General features: G+C 46.9%; 1 protein-coding gene across 1 annotated transcript; it reads right to left on the bottom strand.

Moving 5' to 3' along the window:
• Nucleotides 1-3,551: 3,551 nt before the first annotated feature.
• On the bottom strand, nt 3,552-12,999 carry Tmem200c (transmembrane protein 200C). The gene is made up of 2 exons (XM_028885126.2): nt 12,516-12,999; nt 3,552-9,772 (listed from the first exon to the last, which is right to left on the bottom strand). The coding sequence occupies exon 2, from the start codon at nt 9,674-9,676 to the stop codon at nt 7,778-7,780; it is 1,899 nt and encodes a 632-aa protein (XP_028740959.1). The 5' UTR covers nt 9,677-9,772; nt 12,516-12,999; the 3' UTR covers nt 3,552-7,777.
• Nucleotides 13,000-13,459: the final 460 nt, after the last annotated feature.

Below are 13,459 nucleotides of genomic sequence, written 5' to 3'. Positions count from 1 at the left end.
AATTAGTACCTGACACTCATCAGTGTTCAACATTCTGGACTGTAATACATGCTATGCACATCTCAACCATTTTCTCCTTTAGCAGTTTTCAAGATGGCAAGACTTGGGTACAAATTAGAAGACACAGTGCTGGATTACTCACTCGGAGATCCAACTCCAAATTGTATTGTTGTCTTTTGTTCATGGATTTGTGTGCTGAAAGCTGTTGGGCCAAGGAGAAGCCATTGAGACTACAGATCTTTATTGCTGCTGAGCTTGTGTTTTCTAACCGTGGAAATGAAGAGTGAGGCAGCCCCGAGACACTTCCCATATCTCCTCGTTTTTGGTGGCTGGAAAAGGCTGCTTAGTCAACCCTCCACCCCTGAGTTTATCATGCAATCTAGCCTCTCATAACTAGAATTTACAATTTCTTTCAAACGGCTGTGGAAGGATGGGCTAAGTCAATCATACATCTCAACCCATTATGTAAACCAGTTTAATTAACATTTCTGAGGCATGTCATATTTATACACAACCACTCAACAATTTTCTAAAATTGTGCTGGGGCTAAAAAGTTGCCTCACATCAACTGGCATTGTTTTTACTCATGGCTCTAATCATACCTGAAGTAAGTTCTTTTCCCATTTATGTCATTTCAGTTTATTAGTTTTTTACTATGATTTGATGATTCATTCTTACAGGCTAGCCAGACGCTCTATTCACTCTACTTGTTAAAGTGTTAGGTTGAATTGCCACTGACTTAATCAAGGTTGGCTTTTGTTCCAGGCAGGGGAGAGTATTTATCTCCACACCTCTGACTTGGTCAGAAGATATGGTATATTCAGAAAAAGTGGCTCATGTCCATACCCATGGGGATGAGGAGTGGAAGAAGGAGGCGGTGAACTCTGACTGTGTTTTGAGTCTTCACCACAGACAAGAAGTAGTCAATTTATTCTCTCTGTGAGGATCTATACAAACTGAGGAGAAAAAAAAATTACCATATTATTACCAACTTTTCCAAATTACTCTTTGGTCTCTTTTAGCTTATTATTATTAACACAATACTTGCTTTTTTTTTTTCCCTAAAGAAGTCATTCTGGACACGTCTCATAAATCAAGAACTGTTCTCAAGCGTGAAGCTGAAATGAAATTAAGAATATAAATGGAGGAAACAGCTCAGTCCAATAAACACACTCAAGTCATATTTAGTGCTCCCAACACTTGGAGCTGTGCGGTTACATAAGCAGAGGGATTAGCATTTAGTCATCCCTTCCTCCAGCGTTCTCACTCATCACAGGGACTCTGTTTGTTAACTGACATCATTTATGATGCCATTATTGATTTCAGCACTTCATCTACAGTATTTCCCAGTTTTAAACCTCTGACCAATACCTCTACCCAACAATGACTGATACCCTACAACAACATTATTAGTGACTCTGACAGGAGAGGTTCAGTGGATAATATCTATTGAATTTTATCTGAAACGAGGAGTGCTTTCACAATGTTCACATTCACAGAGTAGAAAAAAAAACATAGTTTATGTTTTTGCTTGACTTTTATGCACTAAAAAGATAGTAAAGAACCAAGTAATTATGTAAAGAATGCATACAAGCAAACTGACAACTTTTTCTTACATTAGCAACATTTGCGTTGAAAATAATTTTTGGCTTGTAAGTCTTCTTGCAGCTTTCAGGTAAACAAAGTATTGAGCTGTGCTTGTACTGCATTGTTCTGGCCAAATCTGTTTTCAATGGCTATCCCAAAATTACTAGCTCTTTAGAGATCAAAAGGCATAGTACCCCCAGCTTGGTGGAGAATCATATTTTGCTGGTCCACAAAGAAGATTCATTTGCAGAAGGCGGCCTTGGGTTATAAATAAACGTTCATTTTGCTGAGAATACACGTGTGAGGGGAATTAGCTATTAACAAAAGGTGTCTTTTTCTCTGACGTGAACGAGGTTGCAAATTGATGCAGAAATCTGTAGAAATACATCGGTTAGCATGCCTAGATTCTGTAGCCTGACAAGCCATTCCCCAGTCAAATGCTGTCTCCAGTCTTGACGCTGACTCACAGCACTTGAGAAAGCTTAGTACTTCTCAGCATGCTGGAATGACACCAACTGTGGCAAGTGACAAACCCTTTCCCAGTTGTTACCACATTATACATGCATTGAGAAGAAAAATGATTTTGAAATTTTAATTTTTAAATTCAGTGTAATTTTTCAGTCAACATGTAACTCAGCAAAATACTTGTTGTTCATAAAGCTAGCTTAAGGATGTGGTTTCTTGAAGTTTGGTGAATTGATGCTTCTCAGGCCTGTTAGTAGAATCTATTATAAATAGAATCATTACATACCTAATGGTGAGGAATGTGTATTTGGAGTGCTTTAACGTTCGGTCACTTTAATACAAGTTTCAAATATATTTATGCTCCTTACAAATGAGATGTCTACTTATAGACATCTACAGATACAGAGGCGAAAGCGTTTGGGTTTTTTCTAAAATTAACACACCACTGTGTCTTTCTTTTAGAGAAACTGAGGAAAAGATAAATCTAAGCAGACCTTATAATAATCTCATATAGTGTTCTTTGCCTCCTGCCAATTCTTATACTGGTCCCTGACTGATATTTTCTTCCTCATATTTTTGTACCTCTATGATCTCTCTACATCAACCAGGCCCCAGCTAGAAGGCCCTCAAAACTGTCTTGTAAGGTTTACTTACATTATGTTGAAAACACTGGTTATGTGCCTGTCTCAAAAACAACCCTATAAGGTCCTGTGGTGGGAGCTAGTAATTTATCCATATCTGTCCTCTGAGCACAGCATAGTAACTACCAAGCTCCCAAGTAGCAATTCAGTATCAATTTAAGCAGGGCTGGAAACAGTATGTCTGTTTAACCCTCAAGACTGCAGCTCTGCCTGTTCTGACAGGTTCTTAGCTTTTCTGTAAAGATTGTATCTCTACACACTGCAATGCCAGACACTCACACTCACAAAGCAAAGAAAGATACAAGGCTGGGAGGGAAAAAAAGTAGGGTTTGGGCTTTGTTCGCTTCCACTGACTGAATGTGCTGATAAATAATAACTTGGGGTTTTCCTCCACTGAAAGTTGAGTTAGTTAAAAGATAGATGCTTGAGTTTGTTAACCTCAAAACAACACCTCCTTTTCAACAACTGGACATATTAGATGTTTAGTACTTACTAGTATCAAATGGGTTGATGTCAAAAACATATTGACTTTCTTACACACTGAGAGACATACACATATGTCCAGTTATGCATTTTCTGAAAGGATGTTTTCTAAGGAATAGAAATGCTCTATTTCTTCATTCGAAGACTCGTCTCTGCATACAACACAAGCCAATCCATAAAGCCAAATAACCAAGTACTCCTTTTTTTTTTTTTTTTTTTTGGTTTTTCGAGATAGGGTTTCTCTGTGTAGCTTTGCGCCTTTCCTGGAACTCACTTGGTAGCCCAGGCTGGCCTCGAACTCACAGAGATCCGCCTGCCTCTGCCTCCCGAGTGCTGGGATTAAAGGCGTGCGCCACCACTGGCCCGGCCCAAGTACTCCTTTTTGAGATGAAATCATTTCTGGAGATGCTCGCCTAACTTCATCTTTTCTGTCTTTCCACAAGATCCTCCTCCTGCTCCACACCTGGACCTGGCAACTGGCTGCTTCTCTTGTTACAGGCAGCTAAGCCTCCTGAACTCACTAAGACTCACTCTGTGGGGATTGGAAGCATAGCTATAGACAGGTACCGGCTTTGTGATGCTCCGTGTATCACAAAGTAACACACCTGATCACTAAGGCTATGTATTATCTTAGCATTGAGTCTGTCAATGTCCTGGTTATCACAAAAAGCCATAGCATAGCTGGCATTAGTGAAGGGATCAGGACGAGTGTCCACTTAATGTTGAATAATGATGTATTTTCAGACGGTAGATGCTTTAAAAGGCCTCTGGCTCTGGGGTGTCAACTAGATCACCTGGATGGTAAACAGTGATAATTCCTGGAATGGTTCAAACCCGGTGCTACCAGGTAGGCCTTGGTAACTCCTGGAATGCTTCAGCCCTGGCTGAATTCAACACTAGCCCTGTGGTTTTTCTGACATCATAGTGACCAGGTGGCACACAGTAAATATGAGTTTCATCTGGGTTTTGCCCTTTGGAGAGTAGCAGGAAGTTGTTTGACTGAATTTGGACTGACTGTCCAATTTGTGGAGACTTAGTTTTTAAAGAAATTCATTTCATTGAAGATTAAAAAAAAAAAAACCCTCAGAGAAGAGTCCCTTAAAAAGGAAGGCGTCTTAGAACACATTCAAAGCTATAGCCATTCGAAACTTAGCATAACTTCAAATTTTTTAATTCTTGATTTTAGCACCTCCAAAAATATGATAAAATTATCCCTTTCTATATAAAACAAAGCCAGTGACTATTACGCTTACATTTTATTTGTTATGAATAAGGAAAATATCCACCTTATGCTACAACCATTAATACAAGATCTTATTTATAAGTTAAAGGGAAGTAAGCTTTGTGTCTTGGCAAAATACTATATAATACTACATATAATACGATACACACTCATATGCTTAGTTTGCATTGATATGGTAAGAAGATTTTTTTTTTTGCTTTAACTCCTTCAGCTCAAAAAATTCGAACACCCATCCTTTTGAGAAGCCCACCGTGACTAAAAAGTGACAAGAGAGCAGGTTTGTGTGCAGTGTGCACTCGATCTCGACCCTGGGTCTTTCTGACAGACAGGGACTGTGACCTCAGGAGCTCGCTGGCCTTTGGATGTGCTCAGCTTCAGGACACAAAAGGGGACCAATGGTGGCCAAATGCTCGGATGGGTTCTGGGCACTCATCCACTGTTACATAACATCATGGTCCCGTGCCACAGGAAGTCTACCTCCCTGTTCAAGGCTTTACTTCTGAAGATCCATTTTCTCTAATATACCAAAGTTATTAAGACTTTTCTATACAATAAATCTGTCGTTGTCCCTAACAACTGGGTGATAAATTTAGACTACTAATTACTTTTCTGAATTTTGCTTATATAATAGTGCTTAGCATTTACTGAATTTTTGTGTGTGCCAAGAATTGTTCTAAGTCCTTTAAGCATATTAGTTTATTTAGCCCTCACTTGAGTAATTAATCCTATGAGTCAAATGCTATTATTATTGCTATTTAGCCAACTCAGAAACCCAGGCAGTATTACGTAAGCCCTGGAAGTCACACTTCCAGCCACTGTGCTCCACTGATTTACACGTTGGATTTTCAAACCTAAAATTATTCTGTGAATAAAAAAAGAAGCCCATATGAAATAAGTCTACTTAGCAGTTGATGCTGTTAGAAATAAAACTACTGAAACATTTACAGCACTGTCTATCTGCCAAGCCTATTGCAAGCACTTTATACGTAGATTAAATTATTTCATCAGTACTCCATCCCTTGACATGGGTCCTGTTTCTATTCCTTTGTATAGAAGGGGAAACTGAGGCAACGGAAACAGAAGGGCTTGTTTACTCTGATCAATATTAATAATAAACACAAATCAGTTGTTTAGCCTGAATTTTCTGGGCTGCAAGGGAAAAATTTGATTCTATTCATCCCCCTTTAGTTATGCTATGAGAAAGTAACAATTTGTTAAATATCATCATGTTGCATTTTCTGCAGACTGGAAACAGCACTGAAGAATATCAGGGCCCATTTTAACTTTTCAGTAACACACTCTCTGAGGGCAGAATGGAAATACAATGTTACCAGGGCCTTTACTGCATTTGTTTGTTCCTCTTACTTGTCAGAAACTCACTTTTGCTTTATAGAAAAGTTCAACAAGTTAATCCAGAGATTCAAAGTGAGTTATTAGCTTAATGCGTACAGTCTGAGGGAACACTAGGTCCACTTAAAATTTATTACAGAAAGTTATGCTCATGGAAGTTTATGGAATATATCACTCTTTGCTAAGTTGTATGTACAAACAGAAGATTGTATCCAGCATAAATCCAATACTCTGAATTTAAGTTAAGCTTTTAGAGCTGAAGGGGATCATAGAGATTACATCATTCACCAGAGGCCTAGAGGGATTAAGTGATTTGCTTGTGGTTCTGCAGATAATGAATAACTACCCTAGATTGCAGCAGCCTGGGGTGAGGCCTGAGCTGCTGCTGCAGCTGGCAGAAGATACGTCACAGTGGTACCGAGAAGACAGTAGCCCCTGTGTTGAATTAAGTACGTCTTCTGGAATTCTACTGGACTCTGCACTCCAATCCCCTGCTCTTCCTCCCTGCCCCAACGCTGTTCCCCTTAGAGCTGGGTGGGTCTTTTAACCTTATCTTACAGAGCTGATGGTGGAGGCCTGTGTCTGCAGTGTTAAGAGCATCACAGCTGGCAAATATCATGAGCTCCTGAATCCACACACCTGCAGCATGCCTGGTCCTCGTGCAGGGCAATGCCAGCACACTTTCCACTGGTTTTTCTTTAAAAGCCGTGTTTTGGTTTTCTGTGATGAGTCTCAGGTCACACTCAGAGGAAGAGGGATTAATTAGAACTGAAAATCATTTGTTTTCTGGTCTTGACAATTGGCTAACTGATGAAATGTGAACTATGCCCGAAGTATTGTAACATTACTGTGTGGCTTGTGTCAGCCTTAGATGCAAGACCTTGAACCTACAACAAAGAGAGAAACAGGAGTGGGTGGGGAGGGGCTCGTTAAGGCTGGCACCCCTGTAAATTAACCTTGAGGTTAATGGCAAGTATTATAGAAAAGTAGTATTTAGTCAAGGTTCCATTCTACTCCCAAGGGCCACATACTACTCTATGTCTTCAAGGTAAAAACACTGGAAAAGGATTAATGCACTCACACCCTTACTGACTCTCTGTCACTTCGGCAGGAGGTGACTACAGTCTTAACAGACGAATATTTTGCATCTACGAGAGAAATTGTTAACTGTTTGCTGTGCATTAGTTCCCAGGCAAAACAAGGCAATGTTATTGTTTAACTGTTTGGAAACTTTTTTTATTTAAAAAAAAAAAACAAAAAGACTTTAAATACTAACGTTACTTTCCATACAGGTGTAGTAATACTCGGTGTACTTGGTATTGGGAGTTTAGGGGTGTAACAGTCCAGTCTAGTAGCTGGCACCCTCCAGTCTTCACACACCCTGTTAGCAAAATGCAAATCTCCTTTTTAAAAATAGAGTCCTTTGGACAGCTGGAGCACAGAGCAGGGTAAGGCAAGGGAACCCTCTCTCCGATGCTCATGCTGTAGGCTTGGACTTCACCTAGAAAGATCAGTTCTAAGAGAACTGACATGGGCTCTTCTAGGCTCTTCAAGAACAGGGAAGTAAAAAGCTTGTCGTTCATCCACAAGCAGCTATGAACGACGTCAGCAGCAGAGTACAGGGGCGAGGGAAGTTGGTGGGGAGGGGGGGGGTAAAGAAAAATTGGAATAAAGTGCAGAGTTACTGTCAAAAAATATATTATTTTGAGCCTAAGAAAATTAAGGGAATTTCGTCTAATGAACTAGATTGTGACCTTTTAATACATTTGGTTTTCATGGAACGTACAATCACCATCGGACATAAAAAGACGACGGCTTTTTTTTTTTTTTTTTTTTAAATTGCTTGAGTTATCTACACGAATCTTGTGAACGCAATTCAAGGATAACATTCTGCAGCTCTTTGGATATTGAATGGTTTCCTCGGACCTGTCCACAGGGAGACGGGTTAGGGTTAATGTAGGGGTTCCAGTGGGACTAGTCTCTCCTTTCCCTGCCCTCCTCTCTCTCCCTAGGTGGAAGAGTTTTCCAGTTCCGGGTCCTCTGTTCCTGGGGTGTGAGACCTGGAAATCAGAAAGAGTTTCTCCTTGTTTGTAAACTGCCTCTGCCCAGACTGAGGCTGCTCCGCCCTAGTTGTCTCTGGACTGGGGCCCTCCGGGGAGCTAGGCTCCGTACCCGGATCCGTGGCGTCCGCACAGTCTAGCCTTTTCCTGGCCACCACGTCCACGACCGACTCCACAGAGGTGTCAGCCTCCTTCAGGGGGGTGTAGCCCTTATTGCTGCAGGACGGCTCATCTGACTGGGAACTGTGGGAGTCCCGCCGGACGCGGGGCGAGTCCTTGGGGCGCAGAGGGAGCGAGGGCGTGGTGGCTGTCTCTGGAGGGCTGGGGTCCAGGTCTGCTGCGCCAGGGGAGGGCGGAGGCTCCGGAGACGGTTGCGACCGGTAGTCCAGTAGCCCGCTGGTGCTGCGGCGCCGCCAGGCCGCGTACCTGCCTGTCCTGGGCAGGCGGCTGCCCTGCCCCCTGGCGGTGCGTGCTGTCGCCGCGCCCTCGGGCTCGTCCGGCTCACTGGACGCCCAGCGCGCCCCGCCCTCGGCTCCCCGGAGGTCCGTCAGGCTCAGGTCCAGTTCTTCCCTGGGGAGATCCCGAGAGCCGCGTTCCCCCGGCGGCCTGTGCCAGCTGCAACTTGCTCCCTCCGAGTCCCCGTCTCTGTCCCGGTCCCCTTGCAAAGGCAGCAGCGCGAAGGCGCTCAGCGAGGAGCCCACGAGGGAACTGGCGGTGCTCTGGCGCCCCCAACTCCCGGTTGGGCTGCAGAGCGCCGGGCTGCTGCTGCCACTGGCGGCGGCGGTGACAGTGGCCGTGGCCGCAGCCACCGCGGCAACTGTGGTCCGGCGACGGCCAGCCCCGCTGGAGCGCTCGCGGTAGATGCTGTACACCGCCTCGGCCAGGCTCGGGGGCTCCCGCGGACAGCGCGGAGAGGAAGCCAGGTCCGGCGGCGACCCTGCATCCCGAGTCCCGCCGCCGCCTCCGCCTAGCCCGGCGGGGTGGGGCCATGAGCCCCTGGCCAGCATTGCAGTGGCCCCGAAGGCGTCTGCAGAGCCGGTGCAGCTACCAGGCTTCAGTTCCAGGCCCCGGGATTGCACGTAGCTCAGAAAGCCATTGAGCGGCGCTGCCCTGGGGGGTGCAGAGCCGGGGGCAGTGGTGGCGGAGGAGGCCGCAGCTGCGGCGGCTGCAGCTGCTGCTGCTGCCAGATCTTTGGCGCGGAGGCTGTGCACGTCGATGACAGTAGAGTAGAGGTCCCGCAGGTTGATGATCTTGGTCTTTTTGTCCCTGTTCTCATGGAGCACCGCGTTGGCGCAAATGAAGAGGAAGATGCCGATACCCATGATGAGGGGTCCAAAGACCTTGAGCTTGTCTGAGTGCAAGTAGCCTGAGACGATTCGGAAGAAGAAGCCCACTGATGTGGAGGAGGAGGAAGAAGAAGAGGATGTGGCTGCAGATCTAGTCGGAGGCGAACTCCTGGGTCCTCCCACAGAACTGGAGTTGACACCCCCTGGGGTCCCAGAGTGACTCTTGGACGGGTTTTTGCTGCCACGGCTGCTGTTGCCAGTGGTCCCAAAGCGATGACTGCCTCCCACAGGCAATGGCTGCTTGCTGCCCCCTCTGTTGGCAGTGTTGGCCTTTGGCCAGTAGCCCACCACGGCCATGGCTATGCCCACCAACAGCACTAGGATCCCGCAAAGGGCAATAAGCCCGGAGATGGAGCACAGCTTCAGCTTGCCCTTCACCACGACCACGTCGTTTTTACGCCTCTTCTTGGCTTTCCTCTTGCGCTTAGGGACCTGGCTGGTGGGGCGGAGGGGATCTTGCTTTCTGGCGGATATCCTCAGTAGGCCACCGGTGGCGATCATGGCGAACTGGTGGAGTTCAGGGCTAGCCCCAAGGGCTGGGGCCGACAGTTAGGGGGAGCGCCAGCTGTCTTCTAACTGCTTGGTCACCTCCTCCTCCTGCAGCAAAGCAGAGGAACACAGTCATAGCGTGCGGGCTGGGCTGCAGCAACATCCCACGTGCCAGGATTACCCTGCTCCTGGATCCAACTCCAGGTGCGCTCCCACCTCCACCTCCAGGCCAAGTGTGGGGTCTGTGCTATGGAAGGGAAAGGTGGCTTGAAAAGCTCTCACCTCTCCTCTCCCCCACATCCTCCAAGAGTGACCCTCTTGATACTGAAAGCCTCCTGGCTGGCAGCCAGTGGAATTCCTTCCATCTTTATAAACTCAGTGAATTTGGGGACTCAGAGTAGTGTTTGAGGACTTTCTTGGTCAGCGCCTGGTTTTTTTTCTTTTTCTTTTTCTTTTTGGTGTTTTGTGTTGTTTTTCATCCTGTCTCTCACTGCAATGGAAAAGTTTCCCGAAGGAGGGGCCTCTGGAGTGTCAGGCCTCTGAGTCAAGAATTTGCCCATGTGGGCCCCAAGTTACTAAACAGTTCTGAAAGTTAGTACTGTATAAAAAGAAAGGAATTCTTTTCCCAGGATGAGAGAGAAACAGCAAGCCCTGGCAGGATGGCTTCCTTCAGATAACTGACAGGGTTCATTACCCAGAAAAATCTCAGAAATACTACTTCAATACCGACAACAAATCTTGCCATAAAGTTGCCTCTTGGCTACTCTGATCCTAGGGCATTAGGCAACCAGACCCCCCTCCCAGACCGCTCATCACCACTCTGCAACATCTGGACAGTTTCTTGGTGTGGAATATTTCCTTTTAGGTGACTGTTATGTAACCACGCTCTTCCTTCTGGCGTTCTCTCCTCCCCTGGAGGAACTCCCTCCCTATAAAGGTATCCTGTGCTAGATTTCATCAGGGAATCTGAGAAGTCCCCTGGAATCCCCATAAGAAATACCTTTCTCTTATGTAGGAAAATGACCATGTTAAAACAACAGAGAACTCTGCCACGATAGCTTTCTAGCCCTTTATTAATGTAACAACAACATTCTACAGAACCCCAGTGTTCAAATGAATAGGCAAATTACCTAGGCGAAGCAGTCTACATAATGATGATTTATAGGAAGGTATTTCCACACATAAAAGCTGTTCTCTCCATCCTTTTCTCTGGAGGTCATTTTGAGGAAGAGGAGTGGTTAACAGTGGCCTAGTTCTGGGAAGCTCTTTGGGTTGTCTATATGGTCTAAGCAGGTACAAGAACTGATGCCTGTGTTATCTGTCAGCTGTTAAAAGTCCCATTCTGCTGGGTCCTCAGAGTGCATTCTCTGTTTCATTGGTTGCATTGCCTCCTGCAACAGAGATGCTAAAATTAAGGGCATTATGTGGCTTTTAAAGTTACAGATGGCCACCACAGGCCTTTGGGTATGTGATTCTTTCAGGACAGTCCATAGAGTAGAATAAATTATCCTTTGAAAATGTAAGTTACTTGGGTAGAATTTTGCTTTTGACTAGTGCTTGAGTGAATGAATAGCTCTGGCCTTTGATTCTTTCAGTAGGTCAGTCTGGGTAGGATTTTTTTTTTCCACGTGGGCAAGCAAATGGCAATCAGGTTTTTATATTGCTTGCAAACCGGTATCTTTTGGAACTTTTTGGAATTCAATAGAGAAATGCTAAGTGGTTTCAGGGGAAGTCAATGGTGAGACTGTATTTGTAAACCTTTAAAAATTTTTTAAAGGTCCTGTACCAATAAGCATAAACACTGAATATACATGACAGACTGCCATATTTATTATATGGTTGCAACATGTATATTGCTGTTTTAATTGAACTGTAAGACTCCAGTGTCTTTAATAATCCTGAGGTCTGGATTGGCTTCAAGAGACATTAAGGTCCAGGCATTTTAGAAACAAAGCCAGCTCGGGCCTGCAGGGTGTCTCTCTGAAGAGAGATGGGCAGACGTTTTGTTGGACACCGATCAGATGCCCCCCGGTGCTGAATGTCTTGGAGGAGGAAGCAACCTTCCTCCTCTGCAAGCCAGCTTTACACCCCGCAGAATATAAGGAAAGTTGGAGTGAATTTCAACAATGGTTTACAGAAGATATTTAAAATTAGTTTTTAATAGCTAGTAATTAGTTCCCTAGTTTATTATGCTTGCAGCTCTCTTGAAAGCTGAACTCCTTTTCAGCGTACCACGATCTGACACAGAATACTGACAAAGGTCAGGTGCCACAGAAAAGCCCCCTTTGAGGCTTTCCTTAGACCTAAGGAAAACAAACTTAGCAGTGAACGTCGTCTGCCTTCCCAACTGGCTGCCTGGCGCGAGTCCTGCCTTGGTTAAGGAATGGAGGATGGGGAAATCAAATGAGGGATGTCTAAAAATACAACCGCTTCCAAGGGAGAGATTCAAGTTCTCCATTCGTGATGGATCGAGCCCGGCGTCAGAGACTCTGGGCCCCAGGGTTGCGCGCCATACTGTGCCCCTCACCCAACCTAGGTCCTCGACCCCCGGCCCCTGGACCCCGGGGCCGTGCGTCCCTTGCCCTTACTTTAGTCAGTCACATGAGTGCAGCAGCTGCAAGTCCGCCTCTGGAGGGAGGATTGGCTGAAGCGAAATGAAGGCAATCCCCAACTCGCCTTTTCTGGGCAGCGCAGCCCTGGTAGCACGCCCAGGAGAACACCTGGCTCGGAACATCCGCTAAGGGGCCTGGGCACGGGGACAGGTGGGCTGAGGAAGGTCGCTCGGAGGCCGGGGATTGACAGGATTGCTCAAAATGGAGGCACTCTAAGCAAACAATAATCGCTCACTTACCCAGGGAGACCAGGGCAGCTCGGGAGACACAAAGAACCATGGAGAAACTTTTCAGTCCCAGCCGACGGCGGAGCGCAGGGACAGCGCCCCGGGGCCCCGGGCGCAATAGCAATAGCGGCTGGACAGCTCGGCGGGGACCAACCTGCGCCAAGGGCTCGCAGTCCCCTCCGGCGCGGTGGCGGGAGCCATTTCCAAGAGTTTCCAAGAAGTGTCAGGTCCTCCGCAGCCCGCGCGCCGCCTGGAGCCCTTCTTCCCTCGGGCGCGCCTCCTCGGCTGCCACTGTCCCCTCCCGTCGCGCTCCGCGCCGGCCCCTGCGGCCGCGCGCTCCCCGGCCTTGCGCCTCTTTTGTGTGGCTGCGGCGCGCCGGGCTCCGCCGGGTGGAGTTGAGCCCGCGGCGGCTGCTCCCGGCGGCCGGACTGGCGGCTGTTGCTAAGAGACCGGAGCCATGACACAGGGAAATTGCGGCAGGATGGCAGTCGGTACCCGGCCGGCTTGGCTCTCAGGGGCGCACCCGCCCCCCCCGCCCGCCCCAGGCCCCCTGAACCCCTCCCCCTCTTGACGCCCGTCCCTTCGGAAGCGACTTGTTCCCCTTCCCAGGAGGGGCACCAGGGAAGACGACACCTGCACCGCGCGGTTGAGCCAGGTCGGGGCGCGATCGCTCAAGGCAGGTGCTGGACGCCGCTGAACCGCCGTCTGCCTCAGCTGACAGCTTCTTTCCTTTTCCCCCAACTACCTGTCTGAGCAACAAGCCCAAGAAGAACCAAAGAAAGGCCAACCCCTCCCAGGGAGTCCCCCATCAGCATCCCGAAGCTAGGGAGTAGGCTCCAGGTCTCTGTTCCTTCCGGCCCCTCTCCTCTCTGCTCCCCTTTTCCTTTCTTTCTTTTTTATTTTTCTTTTGTAGCTCCTACTCTACAGGGTACATAGCCTTCTTGCCCCCTGTCCCC

Source organism: Peromyscus leucopus, chromosome 13 (genome assembly GCF_004664715.2).
Source record: "Peromyscus leucopus breed LL Stock chromosome 13, UCI_PerLeu_2.1, whole genome shotgun sequence".
Lineage (NCBI taxonomy): Eukaryota > Metazoa > Chordata > Mammalia > Rodentia > Cricetidae > Peromyscus > Peromyscus leucopus.
Note: the sequence above shows the minus strand (reverse complement) of the source record. Positions and strands in the feature narration are given on the sequence as shown.